We start from the raw sequence: 18,989 nt of genomic DNA on the forward strand, positions 1-18,989 counted from the left end.
TCCTGTGATTATATCTGCCTTTATTTTTGTTTGTGTTTTCAGGTGACTATGTTGTTTGTGTAGAAAGGGGTTAAGAGTAAGTGACAGTGAACCTACATTATTGTCCACTAGTGTCATTTAGAAATAAGGTAGGAACTGTTATCTCATTCCTATCCCTGAGTCTGCCACTACCTGAGCTGAGTTGTTACTCTATCACTCCCTCTGCGAGGCTGAGGGTTCCTGGAAAAAAATACAGGATGCCCAATTAAAATTGAATTTCAGATAAACAACTAATACTTTTATTCAGTGTAAGTATATCCCAAATATTGCATGTGCCATACTGATACTACGAAAGTATTAGTTATTCATCTGAAATTCAATTTTAATTGGGCACTGTATTTTTATTTGATACATCTGGCACTTCTACTTGGAGCTCGTTTATTAACACCATCCTGTACTAGGCGGTGGGAGTGGGGATGGTGAGAGCTGAAAGAGAAGATAGTTCCTTTCTCAGAGAGTTTATGCTCTGATTTCTCAGAGAAATTAGCAATCAGAAAGATAATCTCCTGGACTATTTCAGTGACGGCTGGATTAAATTTAGAGCCTCTCTGTTTTCCTGCTGCCTAAGGCAGAGTTATCCACATTGACCTGATCATAGAACCACCTGAGACAACCCTCCCCTGGGGAGTCTGATCACTTTGGTTTGAAGAGGGATCCAGATGCCTCTGTTTTTTTTTTTTTTTTTTTAAGATTTTGTTTATTTATTTGAGAGAGAGGGAATGAGAGACAGAGAGCATGAGAGGGAGGAGGGTCAGAGGGAGAAGCAGACCCCCCGCTGAGCAGGGAGCCTGATGCGGGACTCGATCCTGGGACTCCAGGATCATGAACTGAGCCGAAGGCAGTCACTTAACCAACTGAGCCACCCAGGCACCCCAGATGCCTCTGGTTTTAACAAGAGCCCAGGTGACTGTCTGGCTCAGGTAGGTCTGTGGGACTCTGGCAGGCTCGGCGTCCTCTGAGCAACAGCGCTCAGCCGAAGTCACTTCCACTTTTTTACAACCCATTCGAAATCACTGGTACACATTTTGCAGTGGTGATAATCTCTGTAAATTGCTTTACAGGTGATAACGTTCATCCCATTCGGTCTGCACTCTGAATTCTCGAGGAAAGCAGGGAAGCGTATTTCCGCTTGACGGAGGAGGGCAGGGAGGCTCCCCGGGGCTAAGTTCACGCGGCCAGCCGGTCAAGCAGCCCGCCGCAAAGCCCGCCTTCCTTCCGCCCCGCCAGGCTACCTCCTCTCGCCTCCGGAGCGTCCGTGGGGACCACTGGGCTGGAGTTAGAGCCCACCTGGAGTTTCAGGTGACTTCCGCTCCGAACGTGCGGGGCAGCCCCGGGCCTGCAACTAGCAAACGGATGGGGGAGAGGCCGGCGCGCCGCTCAGCGGAGAAACGCGGAGCCCCGGCGCGGGCGAGCGAGGGAGGCCGGGGGGCGGCCCCCAGCCCGCCGGCGCGCCGCTCCCGCAGGGCCGCCCGCTTCCGAGCCGGGCCGCCTGCAGCCGGGGGCGCGCGGGCGCGGCGGCGGGGGCGCGCTCCGAGCACGCGCGCGGGGCCGGTCCTCCAACCGCCGCTCCCGGGGAAGAGGGCGGCTTCCCGGGAAGCCGGCCGCCGCCGCCGCCGCCGCCGCCGCCGCCGGGACTCGGAAGTGCCGAGAGGGTTGCTGGGCACTCGTGGCGCGCGTGAACGCCGCGGTCGCTGCCCGGGACAGCCCGGAGGTTGGTAGCGGGGCCGTAGCGGGTCCCGGGGAGGTTAAGTGCGGACTTTCCGTGGCGTACCCGCTTGAGAGCCAGAAATTCTCCAGGCGCTTTCCGCTTCCTACCCCGGCTCCTGCGTGCGCGCCCGGGGGGCGGGGCAGACGAGGCGCCCGGTCCCGCCGTGGAGACAAAGGGCCGCGCGCCCCGCGCCGCGCCGCGCTCCGGGCGAGGTGGCCGGGCTCCCGCAGGCCGGGCCGCGCCCGCGCCCGCCAGCGGCCTCTCCCCGGGCTTGGTCCCCAGTTTCCGCTGGTCCCCTGGGCGGTGTCAGAAGTGCGCCGGTCCTACTGCTGCGGCTCCAGTGACCCCCGAAGTTATTGATTTTGCTTTCTACTCTTCAGACTCAGTTGCCCTCTTTTCTTCAAAGTCTAGCCTGCAGGTGGCACCGGTCTCCGGCCTTGGTGTTAAGAAAAGTGCTGCTTCCTTGGTTCGTGGCTTTTGGATCAGAGCAGTCCTGCTAGGGGTTGGCGTCCTTGGTGGTTTGCATTTTATGGGGATGAGACTCGCTGTTTCTGTCTCTTTCGGGGTGGTATTCCTCATTCATTCATTCATTCATTCATTCATTCATTCATTCACAGAGCTAAGCACATAGGTGCTGTCAAGTGCTTACTTGATAAAGTGCTGTCGGAACAGGAGGGGAAGGCTTCACTGAGGAGGTGATGGTTCTTATACTGGAATTTGAAGAACAAGTACAGTTTTGTTTTGTTTTTTCCTTCCATTCTTCATGCTCCATCTTTCCTAGAATTCTTCTCCCTTTTTTCTCTGTGGCAGTCCCTAACTGTGATTAGTATAGAATAAGGACAGTCAGTTCTGACCTGAAGGATTCAACTAATATTAACAACGATGATGTGCTTGTCAGGTGCTTTGGACCCATTATATCTAAACCTTACAATCACGGGGGAGGGTAGGTGGTGTTATCCCCTTTCATAGCGAAAAAAGAGAGGAGATGCTAAAGGCACAAACTAGTAAGTTTCAGGGCTGAGTTTTACACTCCCTTTTCTGGATCAAAGCCTTTGCTGTTTCTACTATTTATTTTGCTCCCTCCTTGGGAAGCAGGTTAGACAGACTAATTTAGGGTCAAGGCGGAGTCTCTGGAGGGAGCAGTCATCGTGGGAGGCTACATGGTGGTAGGAACTCTGTAGGTAACATCAGAACTAGACAGCCTAGGCCTTATTAGTGTTTCCTGCTTGCAGCTCAGGGCCTGGCCAAGGGGAGGTGCTCTTTAATTGTTGCTTTGGAGTGAGTTCCTTCTCTTGCCTTGATTCCTTGTAGGGTTTTTAAGAGAGAGAGAGAGTGTGTGTGTGTGTGTACACACACGGACCTCTTTGGAGTCTGGGGAAGCCAATTTTTAAAAGGCATTAAAAAAATAGTTACAAGGGCGCCTGGGTGGCTCAGTTGGTTAAGCGACTGCCTTCAGCTCAGGTCATGATCCCAGAGTCCTGGGATCGAGTCCCGCATCGGGCTCCCTGCTCTGTGGGGAGCCTGCTTCTCCTCTCCCACTCCCCCTGCTTGTGTTCCCTCTCTCGCTGTGTCTCTTTCTGTCAAATAAATAAATAAAATCTTAAAAAAAAAAAAAGTTACAAATTACATTGAAACACAATTATCAGAATAGTGTAACAAACCCCCAAATTTGTGGAAAGAGTATTTTGTTTTATTTAATGCATTAAGTAACAAAATTCAGTGCTATATCAAATAACTCATAATTTCGAAGTAGCGATGCCCATGTAAATGATATTTCCCAGTATTTGCAACAGCTGCACTGTGTAACGAAAGTATCTGACTTCAATTGGTGACAAAGTTGCCAGAACAGCTCCTTCTAGTAATGTTTGTTGTCCATATTTATAATAAATCCTACATTTGTTTTAGAGGTTCATGAAAATAAAGCTGTATGAGAGCATTTATAGGTTTATGGCCCCCTGAATTCTACCTACGGATGCCTTGGGGGTGGAGGGGTGGGTATCCTAGGTTACAAACTCTACTTAGTGGTTGTTTTTCTTCTGGTTTTCTTCTGAGTACTTGCCACCCTAGAGCATTACAAATACCTGTTTCCTTCTATTTCAGTTAGTAGCTCCTTTTACTCAGGTTCAGTTATTTCTGGTGATAAAAGCTGTTGAGAGGGAATTGCTGAATTGTTTATATACTCTACTTGCTCTGCTCCTTCTGTGGATAATTCTGCTGGAGAGTATTTTTGTGATAATGGCTGTGTGTCACATAGTGCAGGAGAACTCTTTTTTTTTTTTTGAGAGTGGGAATGAACCTTAATGGAGTATATTACCAGTGCCAGAGAAGAAAAAGGTGTTATCAATATATATATCCCATAGACATTTAAAAGATTTTAAGATGTTATCGTGAACAATTTTGGTAATACGTTGGAAAATTCAGATGAAATGGACACTTAAAAAAAAATAAAACCCCTTAACTAAGACATAGGAACTAGAAAAGGAGAATAGTCCTGTATCTATTAAAGAAATTAAATTTGTAGTTAAAATCCTTTCCAAAGCAAAATTTCCAAGCCTACATGGTTTTGTAAGGGAAATAGTCCATTTAAAAATTGAAAAAGAGAAAACACTCCCTGGCTTCTCTTATGAGGCCAGCATAAGCTTGTTACTAAAGCTTGATGAGGACATTACAAGAAAATTACAGGCTCACAAAAAATACGTGAAAGTCTTAGCAATGATGTATTGGTAAATCAAGTCTAACATTCTATAAAAAGGGGACTAAACCATGACCAATTTGGACTTATTCTAGGGAGGGAAAATTTGGCGAATATCAGAAAATCAAATGTAATTTAACCACATACACATAAAAGGGAAAAATATTTTGACAGAATTCAACACCGATTCATGATAAAAACTTTTTGCAAGCTAAAACATTATTGGCAGAAATTAAAGATTTAAAAAATGGAGGGTATGTCATTGCTCTGCAAATAAGACTATAGGTTTAGTACAATCCCAATCATAATCCCAGCAGATGTCTTCTCAAAAATAGAAGTTGATGAGCCAATTCTAAAATTTATTTGGAAATTCTAAATAATCTAAGAAAAAGCAAATTCGGATGACTAGATCAATACATAATATGCTAATATGGTATTGGCGCAATGCTAGATAGACCATGGAACTGAGAATCCATAATCAGGCTCACATGTATGTGTGGTTTGTGCCAAAAGTGACACCATAGTGCACTGGAGAAACGATGGCCTTTTCAGTAAATGATGCTGGGCCAACTGGATCTCCATGTGGACAAGATGAATCTTGATCATCTACCTCATCCCATATACAAATATTAAGATATGTTACACACCTAAATGTGAAAGCTGAAATAATAAAGCTTCTGGAAGAAAACAAAGTAAAATATCTTTATTACCTAGGGACAGCCAAAATTTTATTGAACAGGACACAAAAAGCAACTAATTATAAAGGAACAAGATTGGTAAGAACTTCTGTTCATTTAAAGGTTCCATAAGGAGAGTGGGAAGCAAGCTACAGAATGGGTGAAGATATTTGTAATACATATATCCAATACAGAAATCCTACCCACAATGTAGAAACGACTTCTACAAATCACTAAAAAAATGGACAGCCCAATAGAAAAATGGGCAAGTTACTTCCTAAAAGAGGATATCCAAATTCTTAAACACATGAAAAGATGGTTAACCTCATCAGTAATTAGGAAAATGCAAATTAAAGTGAGAATGGGCTACCACTATATAGTCACCAGAGTGAGTGCTAAGTATATACAGGCTTCCCCTGCTCTCCAAAAGCAGAGCATTCCCGTGAAATCTTTCGAAAGCAGAAATGGTGTGAAGCAAAGAAGCAATTACCATTAATTTATATGGAAAATTTTTGAGCATTCCCAGACCCCCAAAATAACCCCTCTTAAGCTTTTCTAATATCTTAGGATACATCTCGCTGGTAGATGCGGAGAATAAATGAAGACTAAGCACAGATACTCACAGACACTGTTCAGGGTCTCTGGTGATGTGATGCTGAGATCCTCAGTGTAGTTCCCCGGGAAGGAGCTCGGGGCCACTCCTCTGCTTGGGATGTGTGCTGCCTCCTTAAGGACTGGCTGCAAAACAAATATTGAGTGCCATCTTCTCCTCTTGCCGCCCCCCTTTTTTTTTGTAAAAGTGAAAATCTTCGCATTTCTTTTGGTTAACAAAAATAGCCACGAAAGTCGGTCTTTTGTAAAAAGTGAAGTGGCATAACCTGACCTTTCAGAAAGTGGGGGATACCTGTCCTGGTTGGGTTATGGGCAAACTGGAACTCTCATACATTGCTGATGCAGCTGTTCTGGAAATTGGTGTATCATTTACTATCATTTACTAAAGCTGGACATAGATCTCTCCTATGACTCCATTCTTGGATAAACACAATAATAAAGGCATATGGGCACTGAAACTCATGTCAGTCAGTGTACAGAACACTATTATTCAAAATGGCCCCAAGTTGGAAACAACCCATATGTTCATCAGTAGTAGAATGGATAACTGCATAGTTTATACAATGGACTACTCTTTAGTAATGAGAATGAACAGTTTATTGTCTCACATACAATGTGGATGAGCCTCGCATAGAGCTGAATAAAAAGAAGGTAGACACAACAGAGTAAGTGCTATGTGATTCCATTTATATGAAGTTCAAAAACAGGCACAATGAATAAGATGATAGAAATCAGGCTAGGGGACTTTTGAGGCACTTAATTTTTAATCTGAGTGGCAATGACTGGAGTGAATCTGCTTTTTGAAAGTCTTAATTTTTTTTAAGTTTAAGTACATTTTAATACAAAGTTTACTTAAAATAGTATATTATAAAATCTTTGGTTCATTCAGATGCCCCTAATCTGGGGAGTGTAAGATGTAGTTGGCATGATTCCTGGTGATTAAAAAGGCTTAAAGTAGGTTGAGCATTTTCGTGGGAGACAGTATAAAAGCACATCAGTAGCTTTTGTGAATTAGGGACTTACAAAAGTGACTCCTTTCCGGTGCTCTTTAATAGCAGAGGTCTGGCTTAATGGCAGTTTGTATAAAAAGACCTAGAGCTTTGTTTGATATTAAGACTGTTATCAGTGTGAGGTGGAAGCCAAAAAATGTCAAGGTGCTAACTGAATACAAAATTTTGTTTTAGATTTAATTTTCTTACAATTTAAGTTTTGTAACAGTTGGATTAAAAATATTCTGATTTTATTTATTTATTTTTTTTATGTAAACCCTTTTAGTTACTTTTCTCCCACCAGGCAGGTGTGGTATGTTAGTTTCTTATTGTTTCTGTAACAAATTACTACAAACTTAGTGGCTTAAACCAACACAAGTTTATTATCATGCAGTTCTGGAGGTCAGAAGTTCTGTAGGCTCTAGGGCAGACTTTTTTGTTGTTGCCTTTGATGCTGCCTTCAGCCCTTTGCTTGTGGTCTCTTCCTTCATCTTCAGAGCACACTACGCTAATCTCTGCTTTCATTATCCCATTTTCTCTGTCTCGGACCCTCCCAGAAGGACCCTTGTGATTGTACTGGGCCTATGTAGATAATCAGGGATAATGTCCCCATCTTAATGACAGCTGCAAAATCCCTTTGCTCTGTAAGGGAACTGTGTTTATAGGTTCCAGGGATTAACACATGGACATTTCTGGGAGAGCCCTATTTGGGGGCTTTCCCAGATGGGATTTTATATTTTATCTTCACAAATAACACAGTTCCCTGAATCTCAGTAGGAGCTCACTGATACTTGTTGAATGAAGAACTGCATCTAGATTTCATTATTTAAAGTACAGTTTCTGGAAGAATAGAAGTGATGGTCTTGCCGTACTCTCTGCCACATCTGGAGTTTTAGGTTCAGGTCTAGATACCTGTACTATAAAGACAACTGACTGAATGGTAAAGGGTCTAGGAACTAGGTCACTGAAGAAATGGTAGAAGAAATCATGGATGTTTGTCCTGGAAGAGGGCTTGGGATGGAGTGTGTGGCATTAATTATGTTTAAATATTTGAAGGAGTATTATTGGAGAGAATAATTAAGCCTTTTTAGTATAACAGCAATAACATTAAAAACAAAAAGAATAGAATTTTAGAACTTACTGTGCCCAAGGCACTGTTCTATCACTTTGTAAGTTCATCTGATCCTTACAGCAACCCTCTGACTGTTATCCCTGATTATACATAAGGAAATTGAGGCATAGAGAGGTTATGCTACTTGTCTTAGGGCATACAACTAGGAAGTAGCAAAGCTGGGATTCGAACTTTGGCTCCACAGCCATCTCTAAATAATCGCATTACCCTGCCTCCATGCCTTTAGTTCCAGAAGGTACAATTGGACTAGTGGCAGAAAGCTTTTAAAAAATAGAGGGGGGCAGTTTTTGACTCAGTTTGAGGAAACAGGATAATAATCAGAACTGCTTAGAAAAAGTTTCTCTGCCTCTTGATGTTACTGGAAATGGTCAGGTAGGTTATTGTAAAAGAAATTCCCAAACTGGCTAGAGATTAGATCAGATGACAGTAGGGTCCTTACTGATTTTGAAATTCTGGCCTGGGGGACATAACTATTTTTTTCATATACAAATAATCAACCTTTGTGACATTTTATGTACTAAAGCTCCCTTGTGAATTGCAGTTTTCCCAGTAACTTTCTAGGATTTATGTATTAGTGACTCTCACATACTGGAGTGGTAGGCTGTGTCACTGCTCCCTTTGAAGGTGCGCTTGCTGTGTTCTCTCGTAACGAGATGGAATCACTCTTCTCTTCCTGCTTGGATCTGGACTGGTCTTTTGACCAATAGAGTGTTCTGTGAATTCTGGAGCCTGGTCCTTAAGAGACCTTGCCCCTTCTGTCTTTGTTCTTTTGAACCCCCGAAGCCACCGTGCTGTGAAGGGTCAGACCTGCCTAGAGGAGAAGCTGCTAGGCGGGGGTGAGGTCCTCTTGGCCCCTCCAGTCCCTGTTAAGCTGTGCGGTGACTTAGGTACAAGCGTGGTGCCCGGTAAGATCAGGAGAATGGCCCACATCGCCATCCCACAGAATCACGAAGAAAACGGATCTTTGTTGTTTTAAGCCACTGTGTGTTGGGGTGTTTTATGGTGCAGTGAGACATGGCTGATACATGATATTTTGGTGCATGTTTGGAAGTCGTGCAGGTATTGTAAAATATTCTGTAATTAGACATTCTGCCCAGTCCAGCGGACCTCCTCCAACCCACCCAACCATCACTGCATGTTAGTGAAGCCTTTCTGGGTTTGGAGAAATGTTTTTTGTTAGTCTTACATAGTAAAAGAAGAAGACTCTTTGTAAGACTCCTGAGTATGGTTTGGAGAAAACTGACGTGAGAGGACACAGTGTGTCTCGATTTGGGTTTCCTCGTGAGAGTCCTCCAATTTGTATTCTGCAAAATAAGTTTGTTTCATCACATTGGACCCTAGAAAGGAGCAAGTCTCCTAATTTTTCCAAATGTGCTAGAATATCGCCCTACTCTTTGCTTCTCTTCAAAGCCATTGTCATTTCAGTGTAAGTCTGCTCTTTTTGCTTTTATTACTTTGTGATTTCCAGAGTGTTCATTTGTTCCTAAATTTAGAATTATTTCAATTTTACTCTGCCCTTATCTCTATGTAACTGCTGACTTTCCCTTCTTATATCTGAGTAAATTGGTTTAGTTTGTCATCTTCAGTCAATCTTTTAAGGAAAATATGAGTTAGATGGTTCATGTGTGTTTTGATTACATCTAGTTGATTTACAGATTTTCTTTCTAGGGAGTATCTAAATTACACATGACTTTAAAATTTTCTTTTGCTTGTATGTAGCTTGTATAACTTCTAGGTTTCCTAATGGATTGATTTCATCATAGACATTGAAAAAAATGAATCTCGTAAGAATAGGGAGGTGGCTGAGGGAAGGCTCTGGAGTTAGACTTGGTGGGTCTGAAGCTAAGCTCTGCTGCTTATCAGCTGTGTGATCTGGGGCAAATTTCTTGACCTTTCTGGGCTTTGGTTTTCTTTTGTGTTAAATGAGGGTACCAAAAGTACCAACCTTAAAAAGTTGTTATGAAGATTAAATGAGATAATACTTGTAAAGTGCTTGCTTGGCATAAGTAGCCTATAAATAGCACTTACTATAGTACAGTTGTTACTAAAGTATAAGAAAACTAAGTAGAGGAAAATTTCAGTTTAGGACATTGAGCAACCGTTAATTGGTAGAAGTAACAATGATGATGCTGGTACCTAAGGATTATTAGCTCAGTGCTGAGTGCTGTTTTGAAAGTCCTCTAGTGCATGTTGGGGTGTGGTTATAGCTCATTCACACTGGATATATCAAGACCAAGCAGTAGAAAACATTTAAAATGGAAGTGTTGGAATCCATTTGTAGCATGCATCAAAAATAAAGATACATTTGAAGTGATATTGGAAATTGCTGGGGGAAAGCATCTTACAGAAGTTATGTTTATGCACATTTTTGGCTTTGGCATAGTGAGCTGTGCTTCTCTGCCAAGACTAAGGAGCAGGATTTCTGCCTGTGAAAGAGTGGGAGCCGGGAAATTGGGTTCTGGTTTTTGCCCCATCACTGGCTTCTCTGTGTGCTTGGGCAGATCGCTGGCTTTCACTGAGCAGGATTCTGATTCCTGAAAAAGAGCTAACTGTTAGCCCTCCTGGTGAGGAGTAGAGTAGATGATATCTTTGAAAGCAGGTGGAGTGTTAAATCACAAAGTAAATGCAAATGTATGTTTCTTCAGTATGGAAAAAACTGTTAGCTGCCATTTTACAGCTAGGATTTTATTCTGTGGGCCTCTTGAGTTCTATAATCCCCAGATAAATACTTTTTTGAAATACCCAGCCTCAGGGGCTTTTACACCCCAATATGTAGGTAAAATTCCTTGTTACTCCAGTCTGACTTCTTTCCCTTTGATCCCAGAGGAACCTGCTATGATTTCCTTCCAACACCTAATATTAAATGTACTTTCTCTCTCTTTGTCTTCATTTACCTCAAATATTCTCCTCTTGTCAATAACATTTAGCTTTGAGATACTGTGATCTTACAGCTTTGGAGTTGCTGTTATTGTTTTCTTCTTTTTCAATCCTACTGCTTCCTGGACTGGTTTCCTGTCCAGGAAGGACGTAATTTTTCTTTGTGTTGCTTGGTTCTAGCACTTTCTCTCTACTTCCCCCCGAATTGCTGCCCTTCCTGCCTCTAGATTACCACACTGTCAAAGGGCTTCTTCCTGAAGCTTCATTCAAATAGTTAAATGTACTGGCTCATAAGCCTGAGGTTTCTTCAGCAAATCAAATCCAAACTTGTAATACTTTATGTTTAAGACCCTCTGCCACGTGACTCCTGCTCTCCCTCCCCCTCCACTATCTACATTTGTACTTCTTCACAGTCCTGACCAGTATTTCCACTAAGGCGGCAGACTTCTCAGACCCATCCCTTTCCCATCACACATCCTGGCATCTCTTCTTAGCTCTCACAGATCAATGGTACAGCCTCGGTTACGTAGATTAATCAGGTAGGCATTTACTTAAACACAGGCTATACTCCTATCTGTTGGCTTTTCCTGTAGAAGTAATTTACAAATGGTGATTAGTTTCTGGGCTGTCTCGCAGATACCCACTAAGCTGATAATGCTGTTGCAGGACGGGATCTGTGCATGAACAACAGAAAAGAAGCATTACTTACACATTTGAGTAAGGACCTCTTTGATTTTTATCATGATAGCCTATCCCTAAAGAAGAGCGTGCTTGTTCAGAGAACGAGAAATAGAAACTTGAGAGTTTTCTGAGTGTTTAGGAACCTGTATGGATTTGGACACTTAAAAGTTCTAGTTATATTCCCCAGTGTCCAACTTGCCTTTTCTTTGATACTGTTGGGTCATTGAATCCTTTAAACATATCTACTCTGATTTGCTTTCTGAAGGCACAGCTGAAATGAATACAGAAGAAGGCACTGGGGAGAGGAATTTTCTTGAGATAGGTGGGCAAGAGCTGAAAAGAGAGGCGTAGGGAAGAAAGATCTGTTAAGGATGACATGTGAGTGTCTGTGTGGTGGTGTTTTGAGGTGGCATTCCTGGGATTGTGAGTGATGAAACAAGACAAGTGGGAATATGCATATCATTCCCTTGGGGATAAGCAAAGACGTGGTGAAGAAGAGATGCTGGGCAGAAGGCTGTCCAGGTGACCCCCAAGGGGGGGCCAACAGTTTGTTTGCTGTCGGGGTGGCCTGGGGTTGGGTTGGGTGTGGACAACACGTGAGACCTGAGTGAGAGCTCTGGGGATGCCCTTCTGCTGAGGGAAGCCTGGCAGCAGGTGGGATGACCACGCCACACGGAGGGTCCGTGAAATTTCATCAGATCAGGAAGAAAACCAGAGCTCTGGTGAGGTAGGCTTCTGATGAATTAAATTCACTAACTGGACCTGTTGGACAGATCATAGCTAATATTTTGGGGGCACTTACTTGGTGCCAGGCCTTAGATAAGCATTTTACATTAAATTTTAATTCAATAACCCTGTGAGGAAACCTATCTAAGAGGTTTGACCCACTCAAGTTCCTCTACCAGTAAATGGCAGAGCTCCCCCCACCCCCCGCACTCTGACTCTCCCCCGCCTCCCCCATCTGCTTGATGCAGGCTTTCCTAGCATGCTGTCAGGTGGAGGCTATTTGGTCCAGTCCCCACATTTTTAATGTGAAGATTCAGCTCTGCTGCTTTGTTGCTCGTTACTATGTATATTTGTGTAGGTGTCTGCAAAACGTGCACAATATAGCTAAGAGCACCAGAAAGGGAAACGTTTTAACACTGAATTTTTTGGTTCCCCACAGTTAATTAATGCAGAGGAATTGTCCTAGAAGAGAATGTCCCTGGAAAGCTTCTAAACAGCAGGGCTTCTATAACTTTCATCTCTAAGATTATGTTCACATTTTAGTAGCATTTTTAGGGGTTCAGACTTTGCTAATCACATATTCTAAATGGAGGTGAGGAGGCCATCCAATATAATACCAACATCCTTTGAAAAGAGACCCATAAAACCCAGAGGTTAAAGGTAACTTCCCACTAATGGGAAGACTACGCTATTCCCACAAAATTCCACAAAGAAATTCTCAGGTATTCTAGGAGATGCCAGGCATTTAAAAATAAAGTGTGAGTAAAAATGTTTAAAGCTAGAAATGGTTCTGAAAAATAGCAGGGGGACCTGAGAAGGTGTTGTTGAGGGCTTGAGAGTGTTTGGGATTGAAAACATAAGTGCCTTCTGGATCCCTTAGGTTGCAGGAGACCAAACTGCCTGAGCAACTTTTAGGTCATTACCAGTAGGTACTCTGGGTGGAGGACCGCTGACTTCTGACCTCCTATTTTATGAAAGCCAAAGTTTGCATATTTTTCTGCTCTATCTCTCTGAGCTTGAAGAGACGAGTTTGTGTGTAGTGGATTATGAGCCAGGCTGTAGGGACAAGTAACTTTGTAAACTGGCATTAATGGAGCTGGCTCTGGCTGAGGGGAGGCATGGAGTCTCGGTGGTCCCAAGACCTGGATTTGAGCTCTGGCTCAGTTATTTCTGACCGTGTGGCCTTGTTCTTCACATTTGTCATCTGTAAAATGCCTCTCTCTCTTGCTCCACCTTCTTCACTAGGTGTTGTGAAAATAAAATGAGATGTGTGAATTCTGATTCTTGGCATTACGGTCCCATATGAGAAGTGCTTGCTTGGGGCTTAAAATTTGCTCCTATTTTAATTTGGCATCCACAGTGAGACATATTTGAGAGGCTTAAGTAAAGCATTGAGAGCATTTAACTAACTCTTTGTTACTGGGGAGCTGATTATTTAATTTGCAGAATTTTAGGACTTCCTATCACCTGCTCTAATACTTAGAATATAGACACAGCTGCCGTAAGAGAGAGATCGAGAATAGCAGAGGCTTAAACAACCTGGAAGTGCATTTCTCTTTCATGTAATAGTCCAGATATAAATGGTCTGGGGCAGTTTTGGGGGTGGGGTGGTACATGGAGTCAGGGACAGAGGCTCCTCGATCTTGTTTTCCCACATGGCTCTCACCGTTTGGCCCGAGGTGGCTGTCCCAGTTCTGGCCACCAGGAAGGGCATGGCCACAGCTTTACAGCCTGAGCTATTCAAATGCCCACACTTGGCTACACTATATAGTTGAGCTTAGCATTCATGCCTTCAGTTAAAAATTCCATTACTGTGTAAGAAGGTAGACTAAATATTGTGGGACCTGCCACAGATGCTGGGGGTCAGGTTATCACTTCCCTTTAAGAAGTTTACATAAGGGGCACCTGGGTGGCTCAGTTGGTTAAACGACTGCCTTTGGCTCAGGTCATGATCCCGGAGTCCCGGGATCGAGTCCCACATTGGGCTCCCTGCTCAGCGGGGAGTTTGCTTTTCCCTCTGACCCTCCCCCCTCTCATGCTCTCTCTCTCTCTCTCTCAAATAAATAAATAAAAATTCTTAAAAAAAAAGTTTACATAAGATGGAAGACGGCGGTTTTCATTCACCTACTCATGTAAACAACTATGGGATGACATTTGAAGGGGAGAACGAGGCGGTTAAGGCTGTTGGCTTAGAACAGGTTTGGAGATGATCTGTACTTTTCTTCTATTCAGGATTTAAAGCCATTTATTATTCATGGAGCACTAGTCCCCTCTCGCTACATTCTACACCCCGTGTTGGGTACTGGGGACTCAGAGATCATGGTCCCTGCTCTCCAAAGGCCCACCCCACAAAGGGAGGCAGGCGTGTCCGGCATTGAGCACGTGACTGTCTGGTGTGCAGTCTGATGGGAGGCAGATGGGGGGCTGTGGGAGCTCATGGGGGAGACCTGCCCATCCCAAGGAAGGTAGGGCGTGGGTGTGTACGTGTGCGTGTTTGTGTGTGTGTGTGTATTTTGGATGCAGGATGCATAAGGTCACTGGCAGAAGGAAGTATAACTGGTGTTATATCTGTATCGCCTGAAATAGTGACGGGTCCCTGAGAGAGCAAGTGAACTGATAGGATGCTCTGTTTCCTAGTGTCATGTCTATGGCTTAATGTCTTTATTTCTGTTTCTCTTCCTAGAAACTCTCAGTGTGTCTGCCTGGACGATTTGTCACAAGGAACAATGCTGCCCCGCTGGGAACTGTCTTTTTACCTGTTTGCTTCACTAGGCTTCCACTTATATTCTTTCTATGAAGTTTACAAAGCTTCTAGAGGTAAGGCCCCAACTTTCCTGACCTTCTATCAAGAAAGGAAGGAGGAAGGAAGTACTCAGAGGTAGAAGATTCAGGAAGATTGTCTAATGGGCTGGGGATGACTTGGCCCCTGCTTTGCTCTCCCCTCTCTGGGACACTTTGAGTCCATGATCTGAGTCAGTGCTATTTTCCACCCCAATCCTTGATCTTGGAGTGGATCCTGTAAGAGGAGGGTTTGATTCAATGGCTATTGAAGGCTGTGGAGGTGGTATGCAGTAACCTCTTCCATCTTTCTTCCATCATCATTGCTCTCAGACATGTGGAGGCAGCTCACGGTATTAGAGGCCTAGACTCCTTTGTCCTTTTGTTCTGCTGTGTTTAGTGCTTTGTATGCTTGTTGAAGAAGAATCATCACCAAATCCACATTCCAGCCTGTAGGAAGGGGGATGAGAATCCTCCTGTCCTTGAAGGGGAGCTCAGCAAGTTACCCTGATCACTTCTGCTCACCCCCACTTGGCCAGTGCCAGGTCTTATGGACACACCTGGGAGGCTGAGAAACATCATCTTTAGCTTGGTGGCCATGCACCACTCAGACTTCCCATGTTATGGAAGAATGGGAGAAAGAAATGAGGAGGGACCATGATGGTCTCTTCTGTAATCAGGGACAGTTTCCTAGAGGAGATGATGATTACTTACGACGATTTTGTTGTGAGACAGAACAGGAGCCTGCAGAGTAGGGAAGATGTCAGAGGATCTGTGGAAAGAGAGGAGTTTGTAGGCAAAGGGACAAAACTTTGGGGTGTGAGGAAGCATAGCATGGTCTGGCAACTACAAACCACTCGGTGGGACTGGAGTATAGAATGTGAGGGGACAGTGGTAGGAGGTGAGCTTAGATCAGAAAGCAGGGAAAGGCTGTGAAAGACATTTCATATTTATGTGTGGAGTTTGGCAGGAGAGTATGCTGAAAAGTCACTTAAGATGGTAAAAGGGGGATTTGGAGAAGCACAGGTGAGAGTGCTCTGCTCTGAACACCTACCTCCTTATGGATCACTGGGACTGATTTTGATATGTATCCCCAGGATTGATTTTTCTCCCATTCTACATATGTCCCACTCAAGGCCATGGGCTTGGGTGCAGAGACAGACGATCTACAGTAGATGAGGACTGTTCTTTTGTCCAGGCTGGCCAAGTAGTTGTATTCCCCTGCTGGAGCCTCTGAGCTCCCATGTGGGGGAGCCAACCCTGCTCTATGTCAGGCACCATATTAGATACTCCATGTACCTTGTCTTGTGCGAACTTTACAACAGCCCTACGAGATGGTATATTACTTCGAAGATAGGCTTGGCAGCAGAAACACAGCCTCCAATATAACTGTTCCAAGGCTCATGTGGTGTCCAGAGAGCATCAAAGAGCCTGGCTCCTTCTATCATGTCCCTCTGCCATCTTCGTCATGTGGCTTCACCTCATGATGTAAGGTGGCTGCTTCAGCTCCAGCTGTCATGTTCACTTTTCTCCCAGAAGGAAGGATGGAAGGGAAGGGAAGGGGAGGACAAACCCTCCTCTTTTCTGAGTATGACTTGAAAGTTGCTTACATCGTACCTATTGACATACCATTTGCTAGAACTCAGTCCTGTAGCCACATCAACTGTGAGGGGAGCAAGTAAATGTAATCTTTGGTTGGAAGTCCCATTTATCCAGCTAAATTCAAGGGTTCTATTATAGAGGAGGAAAGAATGGGTATTAGCAGGTAATCAGCTGCTAATATTAGCAGCTAGTCTTTTCCATAAATGGAGGGGGAAAGAATGGGTATTAGCAGCCAATCAGTAGTCTTTTCCATAAATGGATGTCAGTGTTCCAGATTTTCGCCATTCTAGTAGGGGTGTATTGGTATCTCATTGTTTTAATTTGCATTTCCCAGATGACATGTGATGTGGAGCATCTCCATATGCTCATTGCCGTATATATCTAATCTTCTTTGGTGAGGTGTTTGTTCAGGTCTTTTGCCCACTTTTTAACTGGATAGTTTATTTTCTTATTCTTGAGTTTTAATAGTTCTTTGTATATTTTGGATAATGATTTTTGCAAATATTTTCTTCCAGCTTGTGGCTTGTCACCTTATTCTCTTGACAGTGTCTTTTACAGAGCAGATATTTTAAATTTTGGTTAAGTCCAGTTTACCAATTGTTTCTTTCATACATTGTGTCTTGGGTATCTAAAAAGTACTTCCTAGAGCCAAGGGCATCTAGATTTTCTCTTATGTTATCTTCTACGAGTTAATTAGTGTTGCATTTTATATTTAGATCTATAATATCCATTTTCAGTTAATTTTTATCAAGTGTGTAAAGTCTGCATCTAGATTTACTTTTTTGAATGTGGATGTCCAGGTCCAACATTTGTTGAAAGACCATCTTTCCTGTGTTGTATTACCTTTGCTCCTTTGTCAAAGGTCAGTTTACTGTATTTATGTGGGTCTTTTACTGGGCTTTCTATTCCTCTATTTGTCTATTCTTTCACCAATGCCACAGTCTCATGGATACTGAGGTGTTATAGTAAGTCTTAAAATTGGGTGACTCTGACTTGTTCTTCTCCTTCAATATTGTGTTGGCTATTCTGGATCTTTTGCCTCTCCATATAAACTTCAGAATCTTGTCATCAGTATCCAAAAGGGACTTGCTGGGATTTTGATTTGGATTGCATTGAATCTATACATGAAGTTGAGTAGAACTGACATCTTAACAATATTGAGTCATCTTCCTGTCCATGAACGTGGAATATCTCAATTTTTTTTTTTATTCATCAGAGTTTTCTAGTTCTCCTAACATATAACTTGGATGTATTTAGTTAGATTTATACCTAAGTATTTTATTTTTGGGGGGTGCTAATGTAAATGGTATTGTGTTCTTAACTGTAAATTTCACTTGTTCATTGCTGATCTATAGGAAAGTAACTGACTTTTGCATATAAATCCTGTATCCTGTAACCTTGCTATAATCACTTACTGGTTCCAGGAGTTTTTTTGTAGATTCTTTGGATTTTCTACAGAGGTATTTGTATTATCTGCGTACAAAGACAATTTTATTTCTTCCTTTCCATTCGGTATACCTTTTTTTTTTTTTTTTTTTTTAAGATTTTACTTATTTATTTGACAGGGAGATAGAGCCAGAGAGCACAAGCAGGGGGAATGGCAGAGGGAGAGGGAGAAGTAGGCTCCCTGCAAAGCAGGGAGCCCTATGCGGGGCTCGATCCTGGCCCCTGGGATCATGACCTGAGCTGAAGGCAGACGCTTAACTGACTGAGCCATCCAGGTGCCCTCCATTTTGTATACCTTTTATTTCATTTTCTTATTGCACTAGCTAGGACTCCCATTATGATATTGAAAAGGAGTGGTGAGAGGGGACACTTTTGCCTTTTATCCTGATCTTAGCAGGAAAGCTTTCTGACCATTAAGTATGATGTTCACTGTAGGTTTTTTGTAAGTGTTCTTAATCCAGTTGAGGAAGTTCCCTTCTATTTCTAGTTTGCTGAGAGTTTTTATTTGAAAATGGGTGTTGGATTTTGTCAAATGCTTTTTGTGCCTGTATTGATAAGACCATTGGTTTTTCTTTTTTGGCTTGTTGATGTTATGGATTACACGAACTCATTTTTGTGAGTCTTTGTCCATGAGTTTGTTTTTAACAAACCTCTACTGGACTCAGCAGGGCAGGTCTTCCGCTGTGTGTGTTGTTAGCTGGGGCTGCAATCATCTGGTGGCTCACTCATGTGGCTAGCCAAGACCTCAGTGGGGGGCTGTCAGCTAGCATGCAGAGGTTCTCTCTGCATGGCTCTCCACATGGCTTATATTTCTTATAACAGGACAGCTGGGTTCAAGAGGGAGTATTGCAAGTACACAAAAGCAGAAGCTACAGATCTCTTGAAGCTCAGCCTGGGAAGTTGTACAGTTCACTTCCGCCTCATTTATTGGTGAAAGCAAATCACAGCTCTAGTCCAGATTCAAGGGGAGTAAAGACTACACCTCTTTATGGCTGGAGCAGCATGTATGTGCATGGAATTTATGGCCGTC

General features: G+C 43.2%; 1 protein-coding gene across 1 annotated transcript in view; it reads left to right on the forward strand.

Moving 5' to 3' along the window:
• The window catches only part of HHAT (hedgehog acyltransferase), a 348,920-nt gene that overhangs the window by 13,120 nt on the left and 316,811 nt on the right, over nt 1-18,989 (forward strand). The window contains exon 2 of the mRNA XM_035010478.1: nt 14,817-14,950. Coding sequence (XP_034866369.1) covers nt 14,817-14,950 — 134 coding nt within the window. The remainder of the gene's footprint in view (nt 1-14,816; nt 14,951-18,989) is intronic.

The sequence above is a fragment of the Mirounga leonina genome, unplaced genomic scaffold (assembly GCF_011800145.1).
Source record: "Mirounga leonina isolate KUSES-001 unplaced genomic scaffold, KU_Mleo_1.0 Mir_154, whole genome shotgun sequence".
NCBI classification, from domain to species: domain Eukaryota; kingdom Metazoa; phylum Chordata; class Mammalia; order Carnivora; family Phocidae; genus Mirounga; species Mirounga leonina.